Source organism: Pleuronectes platessa, chromosome 14 (assembly GCF_947347685.1).
Source record: "Pleuronectes platessa chromosome 14, fPlePla1.1, whole genome shotgun sequence".
NCBI classification, from domain to species: Eukaryota; Metazoa; Chordata; class Actinopteri; order Pleuronectiformes; family Pleuronectidae; genus Pleuronectes; species Pleuronectes platessa.
In genome coordinates, this window is record NC_070639.1 from 9,379,024 (window position 1) to 9,406,699 (window position 27,676).

General features: G+C 41.3%; 1 protein-coding gene across 3 annotated transcripts in view; it reads right to left on the reverse strand.

The window, feature by feature from the left end:
• Positions 1-26,807, reverse strand: part of st6gal2a (ST6 beta-galactosamide alpha-2,6-sialyltranferase 2a) — a 46,911-nt gene extending 20,104 nt beyond the window's left edge. The window contains exons 1-4 of one of the 3 annotated variants that reach the window (XM_053439454.1): positions 26,597-26,807; positions 11,359-11,389; positions 9,721-9,777; positions 8,532-9,636 (exon numbers count right to left, since the gene is read on the reverse strand). In XM_053439454.1, the coding sequence (XP_053295429.1) occupies positions 8,532-9,546 (1,015 nt within the window). In that variant the 5' untranslated portion in view covers positions 9,547-9,636; positions 9,721-9,777; positions 11,359-11,389; positions 26,597-26,807. Of the gene's footprint in view, positions 1-8,531; positions 9,637-9,720; positions 9,778-10,429; positions 10,658-11,358; positions 11,390-26,596 lie in introns of those variants that run through there. The other 2 variants (XM_053439453.1, XM_053439455.1) reach the window with 2 other exon arrangements.
• Positions 26,808-27,676: the final 869 nt, after the last annotated feature.

Sequence of the window (27,676 nt, forward strand, 5' to 3'; positions counted from 1 at the left end):
CAACACTCTGTGACTCGGAGAAGACGTGAATAATCAAATAAGGTTATGTTGATTGTTTGATCTCCTATACATTTGATGCAGTTGATAGTTGATAGTTTTGCTTTCAACTTAATAAAACTGTCACAGATTAGATGCTGCTAGTTTCACTTACTCCAAAGCAGTGGTAGAGAAAAACATTTTACTTCAGGAAAAGTACTAACAATAAACAGAAAATGAAGTTCGGTAGAGCTGTGTGCGTTATTGTTAAATTACAGGATTAATTCGTTTTTTTTTTTTAACGCATTTAACGCATGCGCAGAAGGACCTTCCAATTCCGCCGCCTCTGCACTAGTTGCCGCTCTAACGCAGGGTTCACACCGGACGCGGAAGCGACGCCGAAGCGAGGCGTAAGCGCAGCGCCAATCCTCTGGCTCCCATCCACTCCCATGTTAAACCGCAGCGCTGAACACACCGGAGGCTGAAGCGTAGCGTTGTGCCGCGGCTGCCTAGCGCCGTGAAGCGATCGTTTCGGCGTCGAGTCTATTTTTTCCGCTTGACGCGAGCGTATCGCGACAGGAAACACACTGAAAAATGATTTTAAACGATATAGATGACATATTTTATATGATATAAATGATCAAATATGCATCCCATACTTTGTATTCACGTTCTGTTGTCTTGGAGTTTTAAATTTACCACTTTTACCAACCACATTATTTAATGTCCCCCTCTGCCCATTCACTACAGCCACACAAGCAGTCATAAAGATAAAAAAGAGGGGGGGGGGGGGGGGGGGGGGGCTACGTATTCTCCACATAGGCTTGAGTGGAGAATACGTAATTTACCCTCGACACCCGACATTTACCGGAGCTAACAGCGGAGAAGTTCTTCAACATGGATGACATTAAATTAATAATTGAAGTGGAGAAGTAACTTGAGTTGTTGATTCTCAGCATATGTTGTATAAAGACAACAGCAAAAAAGACACATGTTGGGACGCTGTTGCAGTTAATGTTGGAGCAACAAGTAAGTATATGCTTGAAAAAAATTATTAAATGCCGTTTTTACTGCAGGCTGATAACAGCAGAAGTATGTGATATTATTAGTAATGCGTGGCGCTTTGGCGTCGCTACCGCGTCCGGTGTGACCAGCCAAGCGCCGGCGCGCCAGGGATTAGCGCTTACGCCACGCTTCGGCGTCGCTTCCGCGTCGCTTCCGCGTCGCTTCCGCGTCCGGTGTGAACCCGGCGTCATGCAGTCAGACGGCAGCTGCCATTCAAACAAACAAACAACATGGATAATTCTGATGAACCTGAGGACCTTCTGGACGGGAAGATCGTGTTCCAAAAAAACAAAGATCGAACATTCAGTAAAACCAAGGTGATATGCACACTCTGCGAGAAGACGTTATCGTTTCACCGTAGCAATACCCGCCTAACCACCGCAACGCGAAGCATGTGTTGGTCGGCGAGGGGCGTTCAAGTGGAATGCGCCAAACCAGACTCACTCGCAGGACACATTGTGCAAAAGAAGCGGTCAGCTTTACTGTCAGAGAATTTGAACAAGTGAGTTTGCCTCACCAACTGGCTAAAGACCGAGTAGCTAAGAGGGCCTTTAGAGGCATTAGATTGTATCATGGTGTGGTTAATGGTTGTGTGACAAAAAATATAAAAAATGTCAACCATCCTATGGCTAAGAAGCTCAAATAATTTCTGTTTGATTTTTAAAAAAAAAGTTTTATTCAACCACACAATGGCTAAGGAGCCCGAATATTGTTTAGGATGAAGATTATATTAATGTTCCATATGGAAAAGCAATGATAACTGCTGAAGAACTGCTGAGTTACAGCACAAAAGAAAAGTTAAATGTCATAAATCTTGTTTTCACAAAAATATTCCGAGAAAATCGGTAATGTGATTAATCATGATTAATCCATAGAAACCTGTGATTAATTTGATTAAAAATTTTAATCATTTCACAGCCCTAATTAAAAGTAAAAGTACTTGCAGAGTGTAGCCGGTTTCTTTTAACTACTTCAACTGTACAGACTGTATATTAGGTTTTATACAATAATAGTCAAACACTGTCTTATTAATAAAGAACGCTGCAGATGATGCTTCTGAAATCGAGTTGCCATAATTATTTATCGCTGGAAGAATCCATTGTCGCAGACGTCCTTGGCTCTCGTTGAAGGAGGCGGGGTCTTATTTTACATTCCCAATCAGATTGGAGCGGTGGAAAAATTCCCCGCTTATTATTTAACTACTTTTAGAAATGTAAAACATAACGTGAACATGTAATGCAATGTTATGTAGTGAAGTGCATTAGAAAGTACATATACTTGCAGATACATGAAAATGTACTTAAGTATAGTATTTAAGTGAGTGTGCTTCGTCATGTCCCACCATTGCTTCAAAGTTAGACAACTTTTTATGTCTCAAAAGTGTCATAGGACAACAAAGCGCAGTCGATGTCTGTAGTGATGAATGCTGTCCGGTTATGTTTCGTCTAAGTCAGAAAGATCTTTTTTAAATTAAAATACTTTTGTCACCCGCTAATAAATTTGGTTTGACCTCGAATATAATATAATTCACTGTGCTGGTATCAATCATGACTCCAGTTATTACGGTATCATATCTCTTACCCGACCTCCTTTCACCGGCTTCATGTTAGGTTATAAATTCCCATGATGTTGGGTTATAAATTCCCATGATGCACTCAGACTGAAGGTTTTAAATGGCCTTGATCCAATAACATCGCTGACCCGTTAACCTATTCTGTGCCAGAGAGTCACCAATATCCACAGATGAAGCCTTGGTGGAATCTAAATTGTAAATGCTGAAGAGTTTTGAGGGTTTCAGCTTTACATATGGAATAAGGCACACGACAAGTTTTTATTCATAGCTTGTGTTGAAAATGTGTCTACAGCATGTAAATGTTCCCTTTAACCTTACTGCTCTGTAAACATATTATCATCACTGAGAAATCAAATCAATTAAAATGAATAAATTAAACTCATAACAGAATGTTGATAACGGAGTAATTATTATGAGGTCATTCATAAGCAGCTAATTCAAACCCTCAGGTTTCATCTCTCAATTGTTGGATTTCTACAGACATTACATAACTGTAAATTAAATGTCATATATTGGATTTTATTTCTTTGCAGACTTTATATCATCATAAAAATAAAAATCTCTAGGTTTTCAGATTATGGTTTGAACATTGAAAACAATTTCAATTTACTCAACTTTTCAGTTTTTGGCCTCTTACACATTAAAACAAGTAAAACTAGTTTGATTATTAAATGTAGTAGTTAGTATAAGTTCTAGCAGAAAGTTCTGTGAGGAGACGACACTACCTTTTTTTATGCTTTTGTTTATACATTGCTTTTTTTGTCTGCCTGAAGGTGGAACATTTGGATAGCACAATGACAAACTAATAGAAAATTAGAAAAAAGAAATGAAAGACTATTTACGTGATTATAGTTTTGCTCAAATTAAATAATTGGTGCAGTAAAATTGAACTTATTCATTTCTGTGTCCAAGTCAAATCCACACTGTCATTTTTTTATATTTCCACTGGAGGGCACTAAGTCAACAGACACAAAATGGTTATATTCAGTTCTACCATCGGCCATAATAAGCACAACGTTTACAGAAAACACAAACTAAGACAAGAGTCAGGGGTTTCAATCACAGAGACTCAGAGATTCGTACTCATCACAAACCAGGATTACACACTCCCAGAAATAATAATCAAAGATCAAATATTTACTTCAGCATTAATACCATCACTAATATTTGTTGGAGGACATTCAACACAATCATATATTTTCTCCATCGCCCGTGTTTTGAGTCTGCAGATCAGTCTCCTCACCACATGATGGCAGCCACACGCCATCACACATCCAGAAACCAAACCAAACGCTCGGTTCCACACGGTGAGCCCGGAGCTGCAGCTGCTGAGAAACCCTGTAATCTAAATGTCAGCCAACCTGCGACTGGCAGGGAAAAGAGGGGGTATGAATCTCTCACTGGCACATGGAGGTGAATTCGTGGCCTCTACACAGCTGCATCACGTGGGTCTGGGTTGTGTTGCAGTGTGAGGGGAAGGACAGCGGTCTGCAGACAGATCAATGCACTTTGATTTCCTGTTTAAGCCGAGACTGAGAATTAATGTGACAAAGTCGAGCTTTCCCTGACGCTCTGAGGCTCCGTAATGATTAAATCCACTTTGTTACATTTGACACATTCATCAGGCTGCTAAGTTTCTAAAGTATCCTCAAGAAAATCTTTGTTAAGGACCGAACAGCTCGAGGACACTGACCCAACAACACCCTGCTTCTGTTTGACTTACAGACATACGTGACAGCCCCCAGAGAGGGTAGTCATTAATAACATTTCTGTGTTCTCATATTGACTCTGAAGCCTCTTTCTTGTCTGTGGTTTACAGAATATGTGTGTCAGAAATTGGAAAAACGAGAATGTATGAAAATGTGAAGCAGACATTCACTTCCTGTGTTTATGATCATACAAATGGACAGAAACCCCAAACAATGATGGAGGACGATGATACACCAACAGAGTTTAAACACAAGGTCTGGTTTCCAAAACTAAAGCCTCTTTCCTCCTCAGGAGGAGGTTATGTTGTATGCATTTCTTCTTCGACATACTCATTGATTTCTCATAAATAATTCATGGTTCTTGATGAAAAAAGTCAGGCATGTTTGGGAGACTAATATTTATGAGTGTGTGCAATTTGGTGCAGATCCAAACACAAATCCGTGATTTCATAAGGGGACTGTTGGGCCTTGCATAGGTTTACACCTACTGTGCATACCTCTGTGCCACTCTGGTTTCTTTCTGTGATTCTGAGTCAAATGTCCTTTTTACTCCGGTGCTAAGAATATAACTACAAATACCCAAATGTTACACTGAGTAAGTCAAACAACACAGTCACCTTGTGGGTTTGTATGTGACGTTGCAGAAAACTGAGCATTGTACATCAGATTAAAAATGTTCTACACGAAAGCAGAACATTTCTTTCAGCGAGTGCACGGATCAGTTTGTTGCTTATGTTTTCATTGACACGGCACCAGATGTTTCTTCCACTGTGGCCAGGTGTGGACATTATTCAGTTGCTCTTGTTACTATAACACAGTTTGGTTTCTTTAGTACTTTCTGGAGTATTTTTGAAAGCAAGTAGTTTTACTCATAAATATTTCTAGCTCAAGTGTATTAATTCACTATATTTAAAGTTTAAATGGTGACAAAGTAAAAATATATTAAAAAAAACATGAGAAACAATGCTGCAGGCTAGTCCCAAATCCAACACACCCGCCGTGTTACATGACTAACAGGTGCATGCTGGGTATGGCTTGAAACTAAATATTTAATATAAATGAATACTCAAATACAGAGGAAGATTCCTTCAGCTGGAAAATCTAAGCTCACTTCCATCGTCAGTGAAATGTGCACCAGTTTTCTGCTGTTTTTCATAACCCCTGATCTACCCAAGAGTCCATTAAAAGTGAAGATGCATTGAAATACAAATACATATTTGCCAGGATCTGCATTTAATTCAGTAGTTTCATCCGGTATCATTTATTAACATTCCTCATCTTAAACGTTGCACAGCAAAGGTTTCTCATTTTAACTGACCACTACACTACTTCTAATAGACTACAGTTAAAGTGATCTTATTTCTACTTAAGAAGGAGTACTCATACGTAAATACAATTTCCCAGGACTGACTGTGACAAAGGATCAAGTGATGGTTAATCCGATTTTCTGTGTCAGGCCTCTCTTTCTAGGGAAATACAAAATGTCGCTATTTAGACATTTTAAAAAAAGGAATAAACCGTCCTAATTAGTTCTCATGTATGTTCAGAGCATCTGAATTCATAAGCAAATCCAAGGCAGCTATATGAGATGTGAAGACGCCTGATCGCGTACCAGAGGGGTTTCTGCTTTCTTCTAGTGAGCCATCTGTCACCGAGTTCACACTCTCCCTGCTAACCAGAGAGCTGCCAAAGTCTCGAAACCAAGCACACGCACACATCTGAACACAAAAGACATATAGCCCACTAGGCACACACTCAACCCAGCTTACACTCTTTCTGACAAGTTAATCAGCAAACGCCATGACAAAAAAAAGAAAAACAAAAGCAGTGGAATACAAATCACTTCAGGTGCAGGGAGAAATTTGTTCAACTTTAAAATCCACTGTGCTCAAAGCTTTATAGAGCAAGACTACATTTTCAAACCTGGACCAAAATGAACTAGCTGATCCATATTTACGGCTGACTTTCTGATATTCCTCCTAAAATAACATGAGTTTTTATCTTTATTCTCAGACATTTACGACTTATGTCATGTTAATTTTTGCCTTTTTTGTAAATATGCTTTCTCCTCATAATACCATGATGTTATTTTTGTAATATCACAACTTTTTTCTGGTAAATTTATGACAAATCTCACTGCACCTTAGTACCGCATATGGCCAAATATCGTACAACATTGATCTCTTATTTTTATTTACGCCACTTGATAATATTTCCTCTTTTGCAAATTTTCAGTTAATGCTTTGTTTATACATGTATATGTTGTCGTTTTATGTCCTATGCACTACCCACACCAAGGCAATTTCCTGTATGTGCAAATATACTTGGCCAATAAAAGACTTGATACTTATGACTTTATTCTCATTATATAACGGCTATATTCTCCTAAATTTACGGTTAATTCTTTAATGAATTTTTCCTTTTAGTGGCCCTAACATTCTGTCTGTTGTTGGCCTTATCACTGTCTATAGGCAGCTTTGTAAATGTAACACTTGCTGTAATCTACCACCCCCATAGACCAGCTGGCTCTTTTTTGAGTTGAATTTTTATCCCCTTCAGAAAAAACATTCTGCAATATTTCTGATGTGAAATCCAAAGTTGGCCTGAGGAACACGTCTTATCTGAGGAAACAGCAGCCGCATGTTAACGTCAGCAACCCTGAATCCAGCGCTGGAGGAGTTAAACCCTCCTCCCTCCACAGTGTTGGATGACGTTAGCTTGGCCTTTTTACTATCATCAGCCAACACTCATCAGCCACTCGATGCGTCCATAATTTCTTATCAAACTGCCATTCTTCATCACTGTGAAGTCAACTGACCTGCGTAAGCTCGCTCTCCACACGGTTGCCTGGCTGATTAAAAAAGCAGGAAGTTTGCACATTTTCATCTGCTCAGCTCTAATAGAACGGAAATCTTTCTTTTTATATTGGTTTCCTGCTTATCAGCAAGAGTTGAACATTTCACAATATATTTAGTAAAGAAACCACTTTTACAGTTTTAAATTCAAGTCTCACTTACCGGACCAAACAGTCTAATTCTAAATGAGAAATATTAACATCTAACTAACAGCGATTGTTTTATTATTCTTTTTTTCTCATTAGACAAATATTCAGATATAAACCTGATTTAGACAATAATCTGAATAAGACGAACTTAACCCAATAAGCAATAACCATATTACGATATGTGGACCATTCTGACCTTTGTTGCATTATGTAGACATGTTTACATCTTTAACTTTTAACAACGTCCAATTGGAGATTTCACAGCATTTTGCGAGCTCGACATACGACAATTACCAACTGCGCGACGACACATAGCCTGGGTTAGAGTGTAAACGAGTAGCATGACGAAATTTTGACATGAGTCATATTTCGAAATCTAAAAGTTATATTTTTAATTTGATCTCTGGTGTAGTATCTTCCTTGTTAAGCAATTTGTAAACATTTTAAGAAAGATGCTGTATAAATAAAGTTGTAATTTTTGCTTTTTAATGTTATTGAGAAAAATGGTTCGTGAAAAATCTTTGTTTTTCAGACACCAAGTTTTCTACTTGCATGTTACTGATCTACGTAACAACTGTACATGGCTGATATATCATCATTAAACAGGCAGATTGATAAGAAATCTGCTAATTAATGTTCCTCTAAAATCATAGACCACATGGTGTTTTCTCAGAAGAGCATTCAGGACATTCAGCAAAAGTATATTTTAAAGTCGGTATAACGTGAGAGAACATTTCCACCTCAAGGGGAAGAGTAACTTCTGTAGAAGGGCTTTTAATTTTTAATGAAGTCCAAGGTCTGTGTGCAGCCTTTCAACTTTTATCTTCTTTTAAGCCTTCCGTCTTGTCTGTCATTACACATCTCTTCATCTGTCGACTGTAGGGCCGTGTAGTCTGGACGATGCTTGAGTCTCAGTCAGGATACAAAAAAACACATCTTTCTTACTTTTGAAGAATATAAAACATGTTCTACTTCAAACCCCCTTTTATGGATTTCACCAGAGAGGCCAGACTTCTCAATTGTTAAATGTGGCCGATACACAAGTGGAGTTTTGCATAGATAAAAGAAAAATAATAAATGATGAAAGAAAAAGAAACGATGATGAAATGCATGAATGAAATCAGAAATGCTGTAAGTGAATTGCTTTCTCTCTACAGAGCCTTAAATGTCGGCCTTGCTCAGACTCTTTGAGTTGTCCACTCACCGATCTCTTTGCCCAGTCCGGAGCGCAGGATGGCACCAGCCGATGTGACCACGGCGCAGGTCTTGAAGCTGCTCTGCTTCTGCTGCTTGTACAGTTGTTCCAGCGGAAGGGATGGCACAAGACGAGCCCAGCCGAGCGAGGAGAAGGGCTGCTCCGATCCGTCCACCGTCCTCAGCCGGGCCTGAGCTTTCATTTGACACAGCAGCTCCTTGGCACTCTGGGCAGCCATGCGGTCGCCCTGGTAGGTAACGTGGTGTTTGTTGGCGCTCACGTAGTCTTTCATGGCTCGCTGCAGCCGAGGACTCAGCATGCCGGAGGAGACCCGGCCTCGCCACAGCCGCTGCACCACAGATGCCGATTTGGAGAAATAATATTCCTCCAAATCAGTGGAGTCGCCACCGGGCCGCCTGCGTGCTCTCTTGCTAATTCTGTTTCCCAGTTCTTCATCTTCGTTTTCCCTCGCATCTTCCTCCTCTTCCTCCTCCTCCTCCTCCCCACCATCCCGGTGGCGTTTGGCTCTAATATGGTTCTGATACTCTTTGAGCTGAGATGTTCTCTCACGACTCGGGACTGCAGGGTCGGAGTGAGAGCCCACGTTCTCCGTACCAAAGGAGGACCAGGCAGCCAGGCTCTGGGGGTCCAGGTAATCCTGGCGGCTGGCTTCCTGGCTGCCATAGACGGCATAGGGAGCACTGTTGGGGCTGCGGCTCGCCTCCAGGCTGGACTCGGGGGTCATGGAGCTGGCCGAAGGCTCTGGCTCATCTCCGGGATAGGTTGTAGTTAACGTCAAAGCCTGCTCAGGTCGGGAGCCCATGATGGCGTGATGTTGGTGGGATGCTTGTATGGAGGCCAGGCGACGTGTGTCAGGGTGCTGGGAGAGTAAGGAGCCAGCAGAGGTCAGGGGCTCGTCCACACGGGCATCCAGGAAGTAAGAGAGGAGGGCGAGGAAGAGGAGAGCCCAGGCCAGCATTCCCACCAGCACTAGCCTGCGCCACTGCCTCATACTGGACTTCATTACCTCTCACTCACATACACGCCTGTTCAGCTGGCCAACCACCAACCAAGCCCCACAGCCAGGGCTTAGCCCAGAAGTCAGCTGGAGGGCCTGGAATACAAAAAAAGGAATGCGACAGCTCAAGGGATGAAGAAGAAAATGTGGATTCTTGTAGCGGAGGTTTGAAACACTCACCTGAGCTGATGCTTTTATTTCTTCATGTCCATGTGTCCAACAGGATATAATAGGACCCTGAGAAGAGGAGTGTTACAAATTAGTGAGGTCAAGAGTGCAGACGGACGAATTAAGCGGCGGGAGCATGAAAACACACTTCCCACATAGACACACAAGAGGAAAACACATCTGCAGGGTAGAATCTGGCTGCTTTCCACTGCATAAAAGAAGAGGAGAGGGGTATTAAAAACTCCTACAAATATTAAGATTTCAGTTTTTTTAATCTTTGCATGAAGGTAAGTGACATGTAAAAGTATTATTAATTTATTATAAATAACTTTTTTTTGGCGGTCATGATACATATGTCGGTGCTTGGGCCCTGATAAATAAAGAAATAATAAGTAGATAAATAGTCTTTCATTTCATCAGGTATTCAAGTATGCATTTCGTTTTTTTGTTTCTAATTTTCTAATCTCCAGTTCTACGTAGCCGTCACCACAACAACAACCACTGCTCCACTGAGACGCACCGAGTAGCTTAGTCGAGTTGTTGCTGTGCCACAATAATTAAGGACAACACTTAAACACCATCAAATCATTATCAGCCCAACTTGTTTTTTTCCTGCAGCTTTGATAATAATCCAGTGCTCAACAAGTCAGGTTCACTGACATCTTCCAGAGCGAAATGCACAGCAATCAAGGTGAATAAATGAAGCATTAAATAGCCTCACATTAGAGGAATAAAACCCTCTCATCCACGTGTAATTATACATTTTTGGCTCTTAACGTGGAGGATTTTCTCTTGAGAGAAAAAGAAAATCGATGCTGAGTGTTAAGCCTCTTCTAGTCCTTATTACAGCTTCCTGTGTGTGGAGCTGCCGAGTCCTGCAGGGAGTAGCCGAGGTGATCTCAGAAGCCCTCCGCTTTCCCCCCTGTCTTCATGAAAACTTAAAAACACCAAGGCCTCTCTCTCCCCGAGGCCACACAGGAGGCCAAAGCTCATCCACTGACCCTGGTCAAGCAGGAGGAGAACAGCATGGGGCAACTGGGCCAGAGGGAGAAGAGACAGTGTGGGAAAAAAACACGCTCGCACATCTGCACAAACACACATCTGATTACTTTCGGTAAACTTATGGCTGTTCTTGCCTCCGGGCTGAGAGGTGGGCTGGGTGATAGACACTAATCCCCCGGGTAGCAGTTTCGACATGTCTACAACACTGAGGTTGAACGTTACTTTGTGGAAAATATGCCATTTACCACCTGGAAATAATAACAGCATGTCTGACACACACACACACACACACACACACACACACACACACACACACACACACACACACACACACACACACACACACACACACACACACACACACACACACACACACACACACACACACACACACACACACACACACACACACACACACACACACACACACACACAATCAATGAAGATGAGCAGGAAAACACAGCGTTTTTAAAAAGCAAATGTCATCTATATGCACCACTACTCCAAAGAAACCCACTGCAGAGTGTCACACACACACCCCAGAACATGTGTGTGTGCCCTGAGGGGTGGCGTGCGTGCATGTGTGCGTGCGTGCGTGCGTGCGTGTGCGTGTGTGTGTGTGTGTTTGTGTGTGTTAGCTTGCCTCACCTGGCACCAATCAGGATGTGTGCTTCAGTAACTGCAATGAAACAACATAAATGTGTAGCACAGATGGAGAGGCGGGGGTGGAGGACAGAGACAGTCTTGTGAGGTTCTACACACACAATGAAAACGGTACAAAAAAAGAAACATAGAAACGTTGCGCCTGCCAGACAGCGAAGGACAACTAAACGACTTGTTGGGAGAGAGCAGGAGGCGGTGATGAACAAAAAGGAGCCTGACTGAATGAAAAGCACCTGTCTTTTTAAAGACCAAACAAAAAAAATGACTTAATCCCAGTGAATATGGGATAGTGAAACAATGTTTATGTTCCATTATTTAAAACTGTAAAACTTTTTGCTGTAAAAATACGTCGATGAACTACATTGATCAATCCACATTTAATTCTGGTGACCATAAAATACAACATTTGTAGTGTTTACAACTTCGGTTTACATCGACTGGTCGGTTTCTGAGTAGCAGCAGCTACATCCCCCGTAGCTCACAGTAAGATCGGTGAGAGGATGTGAAAGTAATGATCTTAATCACAATAATGCACAGTTTAGTTTTAGTAAAGACAAAGATCTACACTTTTCTGTTCCTAATGTGACGTCTACACTGGAAGAGTAGGGATGGGGGGGCGTTTTGTTCCAGGCTACATGCGGTCGGGCCAAATACCTGGTACAGCGCATGGTGATGCCTGTAATTTTTACTCTAAACTTGACTTAAGTAGTGATTTGGCAAGTACAATAAGTGTAGACCAATTCAGGCAAAGGGTTCAGAGCTTGATCAGCTTTGACAGTTTATACACCAGGAAACCGATACATAAAACTGACTTGGGATGAGATTATGAGATTTGTGCTAGTTCTCTGGTCCACTTACAGTCTAGCGAAATTTAATCTGTGTTCTCCAGACTCCCTGACTGAACACGTTTATATAGACATCCATAATCCTTATCAACCCAATTGAAACAATAGACAGAATAAGACACTGCCCTGTTTATATGTAGGAAATGGTGAGTTTCTCCATGTTTGAACACAAATGTCCGAGGGAGAGCCTCCGAATTATCTGCAGACTTTTTACGCCTCGTCCCCTAGTGTAAAGTCCACAAAAAGGCAGGAGATTCCGCAGGAGAATCCCCCACTGGAATCGCATCAAGCGAGTGGGGGGTGGCTGATGAAGCTTCTAACATGTGACAGAAAAAACTTCTTTAAAAAACATAAAGAATACATGTCTCCAGGTGAAAAAGCTGTGACACACACACCTAGCCCTATTCTACATCTACATTAAGTCTACCTTTGCCAATATAAAGTGGGTGGACAACGATAGAATACCCCACAGTGTATTGTACTAGGGAGTATTAGCGATACTTAGCTCAATAAATCGGAGATTTCGCGAACTAAATCACACTTTTATGATAAAAGAGTAATAATTTTAAGAGAATATAGTGGAAGAGGAATCAAGCAGCCTGTTGTTTGCTATCAATGTTTTATCTCTAAGTCAATTAATCTTAAGTATAGAGTCCAGGAAACTACAAAAAACTCTGATTCAGTTTTTTCAGTGAACATCAACCGAGTGCAGATTAAGTTATTAATAGGAACTTGACGATAATAACACTGGATCTAAGCCAACCCCTACATTAAAAACCACAACAGAACCAGAAAAGAGGAAGGGTGCAACAGCAAAAGAAGCAACAGTAATTGCTTGTCTGTTTACCAAGTTACATGTGACCACAAACAGTGTTTATGCACTTATTCTGTAAAGGTAGTTCCAATAGCCACAGACAGATATTTTTCATGCTACATTTCCTGAAACACCACTGTGTACCACACCCTGCTTTTTTGACTTTGGGGGAGTTCCACTGTGAGCAGCCGTACTTACTGTGTAACCTCTGCAGAGCTTACTATTAAAAACTCTAAAGGCAACTCTTTATTTCACATCTCGAGATAAATTTCCACCACAGTATATTTAAAGATATTTTCCTTTTTGAAAAGCCCTATTCTTTGAGACCCAGCATGCCCTGCTGCTCCCTGCTGTAAGATTCTCATTGTGTCTATAGTACAGGCATTGCCGGAGGTGACTGTATTGAACTCTCACTATTTTACTGCCAGGTAAATTCTGCCAGCCGTCACAAGAGTACAGCTGCAAAGCATCCCACTGAAAATGGTTTAGTCCACTTTACCTGAGAGTGCTGAGGATCCGGGGTCGAGGGGGTCTTGATAAATATTCTCAAATAAGCAAACAGAGGATTCTGTCGGAAATACAGATTCTGGCTTTGGTAATGTAGAAGTTAGCTCACTGGAACATGTTTCCCATACTTGCCTCTATTTAAGCAGAAAATAGACGTCAATTACAATAAGTGGGCAGAGTCTGGTTATGCTAATAGAGATTAAAGGGAACCGTTTGTGACGATTTCCAGCTCTATAATTTGATTCTGGGGCTCCACTCGAGTCACTTTGCCTGATTAACAGCTTCTATTTGTCTAACACTGCCTGTTAAACCACCTCGCCATTGAGCTTCGGACTGAAACAGGTCATGTAAGAACCCATTTTCTTCTGTCTGCACATAACGATGGTACATTGGCAACCAAATTAACCAAATAAAAAGTTTATTCATTTTCTTCATTCAAAGATTGGTACCCACCGAACTGCCAACAAGACGATATCAGACACACGCCTGTCTTCAGACCAATCAGCATCAAGCATATGTAAACAAGGACTTTAAAGGTGTGAAAACGCTCTCAGTAACTAAACGTATACTTCAGGAGAAATGGCAACTACTCAAATCAAATCACAGATGTTTGGGGGTCAATATGAGCATTGACAGTAAAAACATCCACAAACAAAGAATACAACAAATATTGCCTTCATTACTTGCTTATTGTGTGCAGAATTGTATCGTAAACATGCCTGGTCAACATGTATAAGAAAACGCAGATGTCTTTACTGATGTATCTGTGATAAGCTAGCATTGGCTGATAAAATTAGGAATTCCAGGCATTACATCACGTCAGGCTCAATTTTGGATCGCTGGATTCATTTGTGAACTTCCAGGCCAAGTCTCGCAGGATCATGAGAGGAGAACATGGTGAAATTGCAAAAGCAGCACAAGCTCCATGTATGAGGAGATTTGCCAGTGAGGTCTAACATGAGGTGCCACAATTAGAAACAGGATGTAGCCTGAAACAGAGGTGGGTGTCGGGTGGGTGTTTGTATTTTCACTACTGGGGCCCAGTTATTTATGAGCTCTAGCTTGGGCAAAGTGCTTTTTATTGGTTAACACCACTTGTGAAAACATACTGCAACTCAGAAAACAAGTATGTTTGAAATCAAAGCGTGTGTTGTGTCCATCAAAACCTGCTAACACCCAAAGTTTACCAGTGTTGGAATTGGGAGTGGCTGCATCCAAACATTGATGAAAAAGATTTTGAGTGTGACCCTTTTACACTGCTCACACATACAGACTCGAGAGAGTAGCAGCCACATAAGTAGCACAAAATCATTCAAAATGAATTAATAAATGGGTAATTCACATTAAAAAAAGACTATGGTGACTTCTTCCATGCATTTTGAGCTGCGTCTTCTGAATTATACTGCGTTTTTGGTACTCTTCCCCAAATATAGATCTAACTTTAAAGGTTTTATTTGAGCAGCAGTCTTGAGAAAACAACTGCAGTATCGTTTGCCTCCATATTTAAAAGCAACTTAATTAATTCATGTAGATTTGAATAATGGATAAAATAAATAATGAGCCCAGTTGGCTCCATTATTAAACTCCATGTGGCTTCTCAAGTGGAATTTCTGACTTTGGGAGAAACAAAAGCCTCAAAACATAAAGATTGTTCCTGAATTCTAACAATTAACTGGCTGGAGTTCTTTTCCTCTTCCAATCTATTATTTTCACATCTTCCAATAAAAATCAACTAAGGGTTGAGTTTACGCTCCACAAATGGAATCTGACACATTCCACTTCAAATGAGCAAATTCCATTTAAAATCTTTCTTATACAAAGTTTGAATAAAAAGTTGTTCTAACACAGAGTTTTGTACCAGAGATCATAAATTACTGTCAAGACAAGACATCAAGGTGTAAACCTGTAAGGCAGCTGAGCAGCAATTAATTTCACCATTTTTACCATCAGGTCTTAAAATTTGGACTAATAGAAATAATCTTAGACAGTATTATTTTCAGACTTTAAAAAGTGCCTGTCATATGAGTTCTGACGTTTCCAGTCACAAAACTGTGCTTAATGCAGCGGTTGATAAAGATATTGATCCATTTTTGTAACTGCGATATGAACCTACCAAACACAGCAAATGCAAGGTATAATATTTCACTGTACAACACGCACCACCTGTACATTCTCATATATCATATCTAGAGACAATAGCTTGAGTGGTTACATGAGACAAGAGCAGAGAAGCTGCATCAGAATCATCATCTGAAGTCCAGGGCTGCAGAGAGAAATCTGAGCTCAAACTAAAAAGGCATATGTGCAGACTAACTGTTCATTAAATGAAGCCCCTGCAGCAGGTCCACTCTGCTGGAGCCCCCAGAGGAAATGAGGTTATTACTGTGCAAACTTCACCATGTGCAATTATACAGCCGGCATTCGCTGCACTTCATCACACCTTTAAACTCAATAGCGCAGCTGTTAAGTATAAAGCCGGTCGACTAAAACAGATAAGCTCATATAAAGCGTCTCATATAAAGAGTCTTGCAGTGAAAAACAATCAAGTAGAATTTTTGTCATCACTGCAAATTTTGTAGAGTCAAAATCCATAAGATGGACATTATGGACAGGGATTATGGGAAGCATTTTTTAAAAGGTATTATTTATTTTCAGTCGAGACATAGGATGAGACTAAACCGTTCATGTCATAGTTATATATTATCATGCTAGCCCCTTTCTTCCAAGCTAGCATCTATCATGCATATGAGGCATTCATGGAACATGTGTAAATCGTAGCAATGGAATTGTGTGAGCCGTTGCATTCACATGTGTAATTATACAGCGAAGTGTCGGCACTTTCCAGAGGAAATCACATCTTGAAACTCCACAGTGCAGCTGTGAAGAAAAGCCAGTCGACTGAACGACCGGAAGCCTGAGCTCATATAAAGCAGTCTTGCTGTGAAAAACAATCAAGTTAAACAGTTTAATTGTTTAATTGTTCTGTTTTTAACGTCTGTCATTGCTAATAATAACACATAACTTTATACAAAAGTATCAGGTTATTGCGCGAGGCAGAGCTGAGGCATTATAGCATTATAAAGATTTATTTATACAAATTCAATATAGGATGAGACAATTCCAGTTATATCATTATAGTTTGATGTTATGTTGCATAACCCCTCTCTGCCAAGCTAGTGTCTATCAATAGCCTGCACATGAGGTGTTTAGGGGACGTCTGTAAATTCTATGGGAAATAATCTGGGTTATACTCTCCCCCTGTATAACCAGTAACATGCAGAACACATTACATTAGATGTCATTTAGCTGACGCTTTTGTCCAAAGCGACTTACATTTTTAGAACACTAAAAAGGGACCATTTTCCCAGTTCAGTATCTTGCCAAGGACACTTAGGCATGCAGATGGGATAGAGTGGTATTCGAACCGGCAACCTTCTTGTTGCAGAACACCCGCTCTATGCCCTAGGCCACGCTCTCCTCTATTAATTTACTTTCACTTTTATTCTATTACATTATGATGCAACCTTTTGTTGAAATGAAAATAGGTTACTGTACCCCTTCATCAATCTCCACCCAATATCTCAAAATTACAAGATTTAGTTAAAAACATTGATTAAAATATAAAAACTGAAATTTTACCTTGACATAGGCAATCAGACCACACAGCCAAATATCGTTATTGAGGGGCTTTGTTAAGAGAGGTGACCAAGAACCCAAAGGTCACTCTTTCTGAGTGCCAGAGAACGAATGGGAAAAACTATATCTCTTGCCCTGATCCTGCTTCTGCTCCAACATGACATAATGAAAGGCTTCCTATTCCCCTCACTTCCAAGGCTCACCTTCTCTCCTTCCCCCACATCTGCCTTATTCTCTGACCTACATTCTGCTGTGCTGCTGTGCATGCAGATGTAAACGCAGACACCGCTCCACTGACCGTTCTCTGAACGTTCGTCCTTAAGTCGGTCATTTAATTATTATTCCATACCGACAAATGATATAATAAACAACGCATCCACTCCTGCATCGCTGTCAATGTGAACGAAAGGGTGAGAGTGCAGATACTGTACTACTGTTTGACTGCCAGTCTTTGTGTGGAATTGTGACTTACTACCAGCAGTAAGTCGACCACCTCCTCACCACTGGCACCTAGCATGCAGGGCTGAGAACACACTGCAGGCAGTACAGCTCGTTCCAGAGATCCGAACGCCTGCCAATCACGTACACAAGGGCATGCAATCGCATAAGTGCATGCACGCATTTAGATGCACAGCTAAGCACAGACCAGGTTTGAAACCAAAAGTAAAAGTGCACATTCTAACCACAAGTAGAATGAAAAGGAAGTTATATTTTTTTCTGTTCTTGTCTTCAGCACTTAGATTGTGGCTGTACCGTGGTGGTTCAGACGGATCAGTGTCCTATGACGGAGGAACCACCAGCAGCTATCTGCAAGTCTGAATTGTGGCCAGGCGTTGACACAACTCATCTTAGTCCAGCTGAGACCTCTATAGATTTTTCACTTGATATTTCAGAGTTAATTGAGTATAAGACATGAGACACTTTGCTCTACCAGACAAACTGTGCAGCTGTGAACTCTGCGTCTCATCTGCATGTCGGAGACTCTCCCCTTCTTCACCTCTTGAGTGTTTCTTTCATTTGACTGTAGCTCTCCCCATCAACTCTTTCCTCCCCGATCCTGGTCATATAAAGTCAGTCAGGAGTCAGTCAGCATATATGCAGACTAAATTCTAATTTAAGGTAGTCAGTGAGTTTAAGAGCACTCCTCTTAACCAACCTTAGCTTGCACACAAACAGGCTTATTCGTAAAACATTCAGGACTGTAGTCTCTGACATCTAGGCCTGTAAGTGTTACCAACATTGGTGGCTCCTAAATACATCGACATAGATGTTGCCATAGCATCAGAACTGGGAAGTATTCGCTTATTGAAAGAAGAGCAAAGAACAGAGAATGGCACTGAAGACAAGATGTTTCCGCTCTTCTGAGAAGTGCCTTTGGCAAACAGGATAGACCGTGATAGACAGATGGTTCATCCAATCACCTTACAAGTATTTCTTTGAAAGCTCCTGCCGTGTTCCAAACAGTTGCCAACGAAGCCTTCCCAGATGGTTCTGTTCCACAAACCATCTGGCATGTCAGGTTAGGTAAGGTTAGCAACAAACTACACGACAAGTGACCCATTCCACAATCAACCCTCGTTTGAGGTTTATTAGAGCAGCTTTAAGTTTGTTTTTGGAAGAACTTTTATCACGCATTTCCATGATTTGGTGTATCTACTGTTCGATTGGTATCATGTCAGTTTCAAGGCTTGTGTCCATTGCTGCCGGGGGGAAAAAAGCACACGCGCACAAGCACACGATTTTGAGAAAGGATCAAAGAAAAACAAGCAAGGCATCTTTGATCCCACTTCTCTGTAGGTGGTGGGGGGGATCAGGCTCATGAGGGGATGGTCCCATGCTGCTGTAATACCAGGTGCAGCAAGGTCAGACCAGAAAGTCCTAACTCCATTAAAGACTGATCCCGCTGAGGAAGATTAGGTCTGCCCTGTCCCCCGCTATCCTCCTTCACAGCACTGATTGTATCAGCAGAACAAAAAATGTCTATTTTTGCAAAGACGTGCTTAGACACTCATTAATCTCGTCCTACAGAAGCGGCAACATCCAGTAATGGCCGAGGGGAGCAGGGAGATAGAAGTCTCTCATACACCGTGGCCACAGTCCGTCTGCTGTAGAAAGTTCACACCTGATCCCACAACAGGGTCAGACATCCAAACAATAATACTGAACGGTCACCTGGGAAACACATACACAAGCCGTTTTCAGACTTAAACTCTGGTCGAACCTTATGGAATTTGCTTTTAATGCACAAAGACAGCAGTGAGACATCGCTCAACACGTACACAGCAACAAGCAATTTTCAGAATTCAGACGAGGGGCTGCGGCTGGATAGAGCCTGCAGGAGGCAGGACATGTCATATGAATTTTGATGCGAGAATCATATTTTTTGTTGACAGCACAACAACACTGGTGTCAGTTCTGATCACCCAAAGCTCTCTTATATGTCTTTCCAAGTCCACATCTTTGTCTGTGCCCTCTACATGTATGGCACCTCTTTTTCATCCTGGGACATTTATTCGCTGCAAATATTCTGGACATTTTTTTGCTGCTTTCTCACAAGCACAATATCCGCACTTCAGAGCATGTCTGGAAGGAGGTACAGGGACAGACATGGCCAAGGTCACTTGACTATCAATTAGCCCCTCTCTCTCCCTCTATTACAGCACCATGTGAAGTGTTCATGCACTGTGTAATTACCAAAACTCAGGACACATTTCATTTCAAACCAGCAGCTCTGACAAGACCCTCGAGAGAAAACAAGTCTCTGACTCATTCAGCGTGTATGAGGGACAAGAGACAGTCATCAAATATCAGAAATCAGACACCAAAGGGCTGTTCAATGTCAAAAAATAAAGCAGTGCCAATGTATCATTTAAAAAAAAGGACTTCCACCTTAAGAAAAAGGACATCTGATATGAACACAGGACCAGGAGCAGTTGAATCCTCCTGACCCTGTGAGCACATGCATTGTGATAAATCACACAGGACAGCAGTTCTTGATGACAGGCTTTCACGGTGCGGAGGCCTCTCAAATACAGCCTGCAAGGTCCTGTAAAGGAAATGAGGCTCTTCACCTCACATTATGCTCCATAAATACAGCTGGGAGCGCAGACACTTTGATGTGAGAAGGTAAAGAAAGTCCACTTGAAGCTAATACGACTATCCGGTCAACTGCTTGTTGAGGCCTAGTGGCTGTTACAACGCTTGTATCCATCAGACTGTATGATCAGACACCATCACTCCTTTTGTTTCTGAACTAGGAAGAGATTGAGAGACATTATTTATGCCCATTAACAACTAGGAAATAAAGAAATAAAGCTTAAGAAGCTTCAATCCATTCCGACCAGCTAAGACCAACAACATTTCTCTGGTCTAGATACAGATCGAGTTCAGACCTGGCGTCCACATCCATCTTGGGTGATCCGATCAGACAGTGTCAAGTTCAGGTGTGGACATAACCAAGATGCTTTAATCACACATTTGAGATGTGATCACTTCAGACCACGTTTGGAGGTGTTCTTGACATCTGACCTTTAACTCTGTCGATGCAAAAGTGTCCTGACCACATTGAAGGACCACCTGCTCAAAATGATATCCTCCAGCTTGCCAATAAACCCAAAATAGTTTTACACTTCTTTATTTGTGGCCACCGCCATATATATATATATATATATATATATATATATATAACAATGTTTAGCACCACATATTTCAAATGAATAAAATCTTTTTTCCACTGTAGAGCACACACAAACCCACACTGACAGTAGGCCCATCTGTCACAGCTGGAGAGGAACAGCAACATATTCAGTCGGTTGCAAACAGCAATGATGATTTATTTGCATATGAATCAGGGAAGTAAGGTCAGATGACGAGTGGTCACTTGAGACACATGTGGAGACGCATTCTGATGGTAGGTGTGGACCCTCAACAACTGCTCATCTGATCAAATGCGGCTGCTGCACTGCCTAGGACCCAAGGAAGTGCAGTATCCACTTGATTTGTTTTGGTTGAACATATCTAGAGAAAGTTTTTAACGCTGCTTTTTCTATACGTTACGTGAAGTTTGGGAAAAAAAGGAGGTAACAGCCATTTTCAGAGATGAATTCTGAAATGACTTCTGTGGGGTCCGGCCCTTCCCTGGAGTTTGCCTTTCACATATGAAGAACACAGCAGGAGATTCTGCATCCAGACAAGGGGGGAGGGGGCGTCTGTGTAGAGTATGCAGAAAACAGGATGCAACGTATAAATTCTGCCGCAGAGATCACACGTTTTTCTTTACAGTTTATCAACACTGACATCAGCACTTATTACCGAAATCTCCTCTTGTTCATCCATAGACATTTATATTCTTCAGAAACTTACAGGGAATCCTCTGGATAATATCCTGCTGCTTTCTCACATCGACCCACTTGGACTTTATCCTGAATTTTTACTGGGGAGCTGGCAGCAGAAACTCCAGAGGTTGTCCGCAACAACAAACTGGGATATTTCGATTCTTGGGTAGGGCCCCTCCGGATAATTGCAGGAGATTATCTGGAGTTCAGTGCATGTGTGAAAGCAGCTTACATATTCATGCAGGACCCACTGTTGACATGCCAGGATTTTAAGCAAGGGGGACCTCAACTGTGACGGGACTTTCTGTGCAATCACGCAGACACCAACAGCATGGACAAGCCAACTCCAACAAAAAGAAACAAAACAACTGACACACACACACTGCACTCTGTAAGGGTTTCCTTGGTAATGTAAGTTGCCTACACTGAATGTTTATGAGCTTATTGTAAGCAGCCCCCCCCCCGCCCCCTCCACACACCAAGCTAAGAACAAGACACATCAATGCTTTCATTGTAGAATGCTCATCAGATCGACTTCAGACTGGTCGGGTGTCCTGCTGAGGATTCAGAGTCAACTTCAGTTTCTTGCGAGGAAACTTTCAAGAAAACTGTGAGCTGGATTAACATATACAGAAACTCAGTGCCATAGAAAGATGCAGCATTAATGCATAAAAAAAAAATGCTGGTAAGATCCATTCGTATTTCACACCCTGTCTGGTGTATTAGTGGAGAAGAAAATGATGTTTGACCAAGCAGAGATGCGCACTAATCTACAGCTCTGCAGCCATTTTCAGACAGCTTAACCTCTCTATAATCACTCTGAACTCTGGTCACTTACTTCTAAACACAGACTGACATAAGCCCACCATCACAGACTAACAGCACAACTAGGAAAGCTATGCCACAATAAGCTGCTCATAACGTCCCAAGTCCCTTTTCAAAAAGACACAACAAAGGGAGGAAAGCAGCACACACAGAAACAAGACCCCGAGCCATGTCTCCGCTCAGGAAGTTTACAATCTGGCGGAGACAGCTAATTACCCTGGACGTCCATGTGTTTCTCATTGAGGGTCCCGTCCTCGGAGCGCTCACACGCTCGGCCAGGAGTGAGCGGCACAGCTGGCCTAGATGACTCCAGAGCTCCAGCGTTTGAAGGCTGAGCTCAGATAACTGCTGGTCTGGTCTGTTAGTGTGCATCTGAATAATTACCGCCTGAATATGCAGCCCCCCCCATAGCTTTACAGAGCTTTGTTTCAGTTCATTGTCTTGTTGTCTGCTTCCAAACTTCACTTTCAATCAAACTCATCGCTTTGTTTCTGGGGCCTCTAAAGGCACTGAAAGACCCACTGTACTGTTAGAGACGAGCTCATCAACGTAGTGAGGCGACTCACAGTGTAAGAGCCAGATATAAAGTGTAACGAATTGGTGGAGACTCAAAACGGAGCAAAAAGAGGGTGAATAATCAAATTGGATTCACCAGGTGACGAGAAACATGACAATTTTGAGCCAGAGAAGATAGGAATTTTCGGGGAGTTTTTTTTTATTCCGACACCAATGTACTGACCAATACATATCTTGGCTCATATATTAAATAGAAACTTATTCCTATAATGTTTGGGGTTTAATAGTTTAAAATTTAACGATGCATTTTATTATAAAAGACTATAATTAGAAAGGACACAAACAACAAAATACAGTATATGGAACTAGAATTAAGAAAACTAATTTAATTGAAAATATGAACAGAAATGTGTATCATTTAAGTAAAAGTATTCATATTAGCAAACATAAATACCAATATCGATATATCCGTAAAAAGTATAGCAAGTATGTAACAGGCCAACTGATACATTGGTTTGGCTTTAATCAAATGAATGCTAACTTAACTGCTAGATAAATAAACAAGCAACTATTCACTTGTTAGACCAATTACGTTTTTAGCACCCCACAACTGACCAAAATTTGCCATTAACAATAATCAATGCAACAACAAGAACAGATATTAAACAATTTTAATTGACAATTAAAACACTTCTTCAAGACATAATTTCATCCTATGGTAAAATCAATGCAGTTGCTTAGGGATCTCCGGACCTGTAATGGTCCAGTATTTAGAATAAATGTTTGAATATGGTGCTGACAAACAGACCAACCTCTGATTCTGTGCATCAGTCCTTTATTGACATTCATAGCGCATGCAAATATGTCCACAAGGCAAAACTTCTTTATTAATATATTTTCACTCTACTACCAATGCTGTAGGATCAGGATCAGATACATTCTCATTTCCACACACGTACATGACACATCAGCCGGCAACACTAAATGATCTTCCTAATGGACCCCATACTGCAACATAGAACAGACATTAGGGACTCATCCTCTAAATAGTAACACTCCATCACAATGATCTGTGAGACTTCAGAGAGCAACTGCACATTTTCATATTTTGTTCAGTATCATTTTAACTAATGCGAACGCAGGAATTGAATGAATATAGCAATCATTAAATATGGGGATTTATGTTGAACTGTATCTTCATGACACTCCGTTCCTCAAATCGCTTCCTTCTCGGACGTCCTCTGGTGTGAGCAGTCAATCATTAGGTTTCACCCCGTTCTGAGGTCATCATCACTTTTGGCAATTACGTATTAAATCAGTTGGTGTTTTTAGAACAGCAGCACTTCCTCACTGCTATACTGTTCTGCTTAAAAACTGAAAATCAACCTCCACACAGTTGCTTTCAACCCACTGACGTGTTTGTTTGCACTAGAACAAGAGAGCAACAAAGTGAGAATGAAAATTCTCACACTGTTTGCGGGGAACTGTAATGGACTGTCCAGTGCTCCATTTTTGCCATTTTATTTGTCCATATCATAAAAATGTTGACAATAATAATGATTGGATTAGAATTTAAGAAGGACAAACAAAATCCTCAGCATATTGAGCTGCATAACAACAATGCCCTCTGCTAGATGGTGGTTTTCGGAGAGTGTTGCATGGTCTAGGGTCCATTCTTTGATATGGGTTGCATTATTCCAGTGATTCATAATTTTTGGGAATAATGGTTTATGTCCTGTATCATGCAAGTTCCTAATCGTAAAATTTGGGAAGCTTGAAAATATTAGTGAGCAGACATAGTCTTTTTTACTTTCATTTTTGGAGAAGCCCTACGGTCTATGGGAGAAAACCATAGACTTTATATAAGACGGAAAATGTATTTCTACTTAATCCTGAAAAATAAAAATGAAGCTCAATTATCCTGGATACGGGTGCTGCCATGTTGTGCATTGGATGCCATTTGGAGCCAAGGTCTGCGAAGTAGTGATCTGAAGATGGAGCCACATTGTCAAAGTACGGCCGATACCCACGTCTGCATTTGTGAGTCAGTCCCAGCTATCAGTCATTAAGTTTCCGCTCATTGTTAACACATCGATTGAACTAATAACCAAACTTCCTGGAAAAACTTGAACAAACATCAGTGTGATAAGAACTATGCATAAAGTGCCAAAAACATCTTTGAGAAGTAAATGTTTCTACAATTATACATTTTTATACTGGTTAAACTTTGTCCCATTTAATTAATTTACTACTAGTGCTGACAATGTTTAATTATTCATTCTTAGTTAGTTTAAAGTGCATACTTTCAACAGTGTTCACCAAATTCAACTTCCATCCTCCCAACAACCTCCGAGAAGCTCTGAAAACCGGTGGGCACATAATTATTCAGCAGCCGCACACAAACAAAAAATGACACTCTTCTGATGCAATGTCATGTTAACCCAGAGAGGAGATTTCCATTTTCCTCCCCGGCTGTTTAGGCTTCCTGCACAGGGAAGACAATAGAGGAGAACAGACCTGCCTTTGAATCAAGTGGACTACAGAGAAGTGTGAAGGCATACGTGTGTGTGTGTTCTCTTTACTGTAATGAGTTTCAGCATCCTCTCAACGTCTGCCAGAAAAATCCCAGACAGCTCTGGAGTGACAAACTTCCACTTTCCCTGAGCTGATGTGAGACGACTCGCTGCACTTCAAAAGACATCACACTCCCCACGGAAAAAGAAAACACTTAATTGCCCTTGACACTTTCATCCGCTTCTCTGCTTTTAAAAGCATTTACTCTCCTCCATTGTGTGATGCCCAGGTGATTGGGAACGTAACACCTTAGTGTTTAATTTAAAACACAAAAGGGGTTGTAGCCGAGATTGTATCTGGCTCTTTCCAATCGAATTGCTGCAAACAAAAAAAATGCCTGCTCCATCTGTGAAGCAGGGCTGAAGACATGAGAGGTGTAGTGTTGCAAAATAAACATATTTCTGTGAGCAGTGTGTCAACATTACGGCAGCACGGCTGTGATTTACTTTACAAGCACAGGAGCAGATAATAAAGCTGAAGACTCAAATTATCCCCTATTAAACACCAAAATTATTGGGCAACAGGAATTTAAGTAGGCGGCCAAAAAGGACAAACCATATTATTGTGATTGATTGATTGATTGATTGATTGATTGATTGATTGACTTGGAGCCTGTTTTCTTTCAATCTGTGGTTCCTGTTTCCCTGCTTCACCATGTGCATGGAGCCAAACACAGAAGGGTCAGGGGAACAATACACCTCTGCATCTTCTCCTCAAGTTGTGGAGCAGCGTGCAGGCCTGTTTCCACTGTTCTCGCTGTCAATGAACTCCTCAGTGTGCAGGAACCTGGTTTTCTTGCAAGCTACTCAATGGCATGCTGCAGCCGAGCCGTGAACTCTGCTCCATGTGGCACCATCGCCCCTTCACGTTGGTTAAACCCATGTTTTTTGTTTTAGGTGCAAACCTTGCAGAACCGCGCATACTCTCAATGATCTGCCAAGCTCCCTCTGATGGACACGGTGATCCCGTTAAGACAAAACATTGTTGTTTTCCTGTCACATTTTCTCATCAGCAGGTTTAGATGGTGATGGGAAGAAAAAAAAACATCCTTCAAACACCGAGTCGTTTTGTGCATTCGTGCGCGCACGTCCTCCCGCCTGTGCTGCACGAAGCGCTCCGGAGAACATGCAGATCTGAGTGGAAAGGCTGCGGGAGAGCGAACAAAGACTTACCTAGAATCTGTGTCGCTCCTCGGCTGCTGCCCGGCGGTGCATGTTTAGCTCCGGTTCGTCTGGTTGCAGAGCGAGCATGCAGCCCTGGTTTGGTCCGCCTCGGCTCGCTCTGTTCTCTGTGAAGATATTATCCACTGGTCGGAGCTGTGTGTGTGTGTGTGTGTGTGTGTGTGTGTGTTGTCTGTCACATTGTTGCTAGCCCCCTTCTAACATCCACATCTGAAAACGAGGGGCGGAGTCAGGGAGGACCGATATTTAGGGCCCGAGCACCGAAATCGGTGAGAGGACCTATTGTTTTGTATTATTTTTTTCAAAGTGAGAAACCAAGGTGGATTACTGGGCCTGATGGGAAGGATGGGAAGAAGGAAGAAAGGAGGGAAGGTGGATGAATATTAGTATTGATTCCTTCCCGACAGAAGTAGATATGTCAGCTACTGAGCAGAGGAACGAGGGAAAGGCATGTAGCCTGTATTAGGACCAGACAATAATAATAATAATAATAATAATAATAATAATAATAATAATGACAATAATAATAATACCTCTATTTATATAGCAGCATTTTAACACAGCAGTTACAAAGTGCTTAAAAAGAGAACAATTTAAAACAAGAAAACAAAAGATAATAAGAAAAACTATACAATGTTGTTTTGAATAAAAATATTACTTAAAGGTTCAGTATGTAGGATTTAGTGCAGACTAGTGGTTCATTTGCATGTTGCAGCTGATTACCCCTCACCTCATCCTCCTCGTCCAATCATGAAAGAGAACATGTCATATTCTTCAGTTGTTATCAAATTCAAAAGGTTGTTTTGTTTGTCCAGTTTGGACTACTGTAAAAACAAACACGGTGGCCTACATAGAGAGGGCCCCGCAAATGATCTGTATATAAAGTATTTAAATATATAAAGCCCATTCTAGGGTAAGAAAACAACACTTAGTACAATTAAGATGATTAAACACTATCAAACAAATCACTTACATTATTTTATATTAAATTTCTGCCAATAGATCCCTTTCACCTAAATCTTGAGCACTGGCCTTTAATGCATTGATTAATTAGCTGTAAGTCTGGCGGTT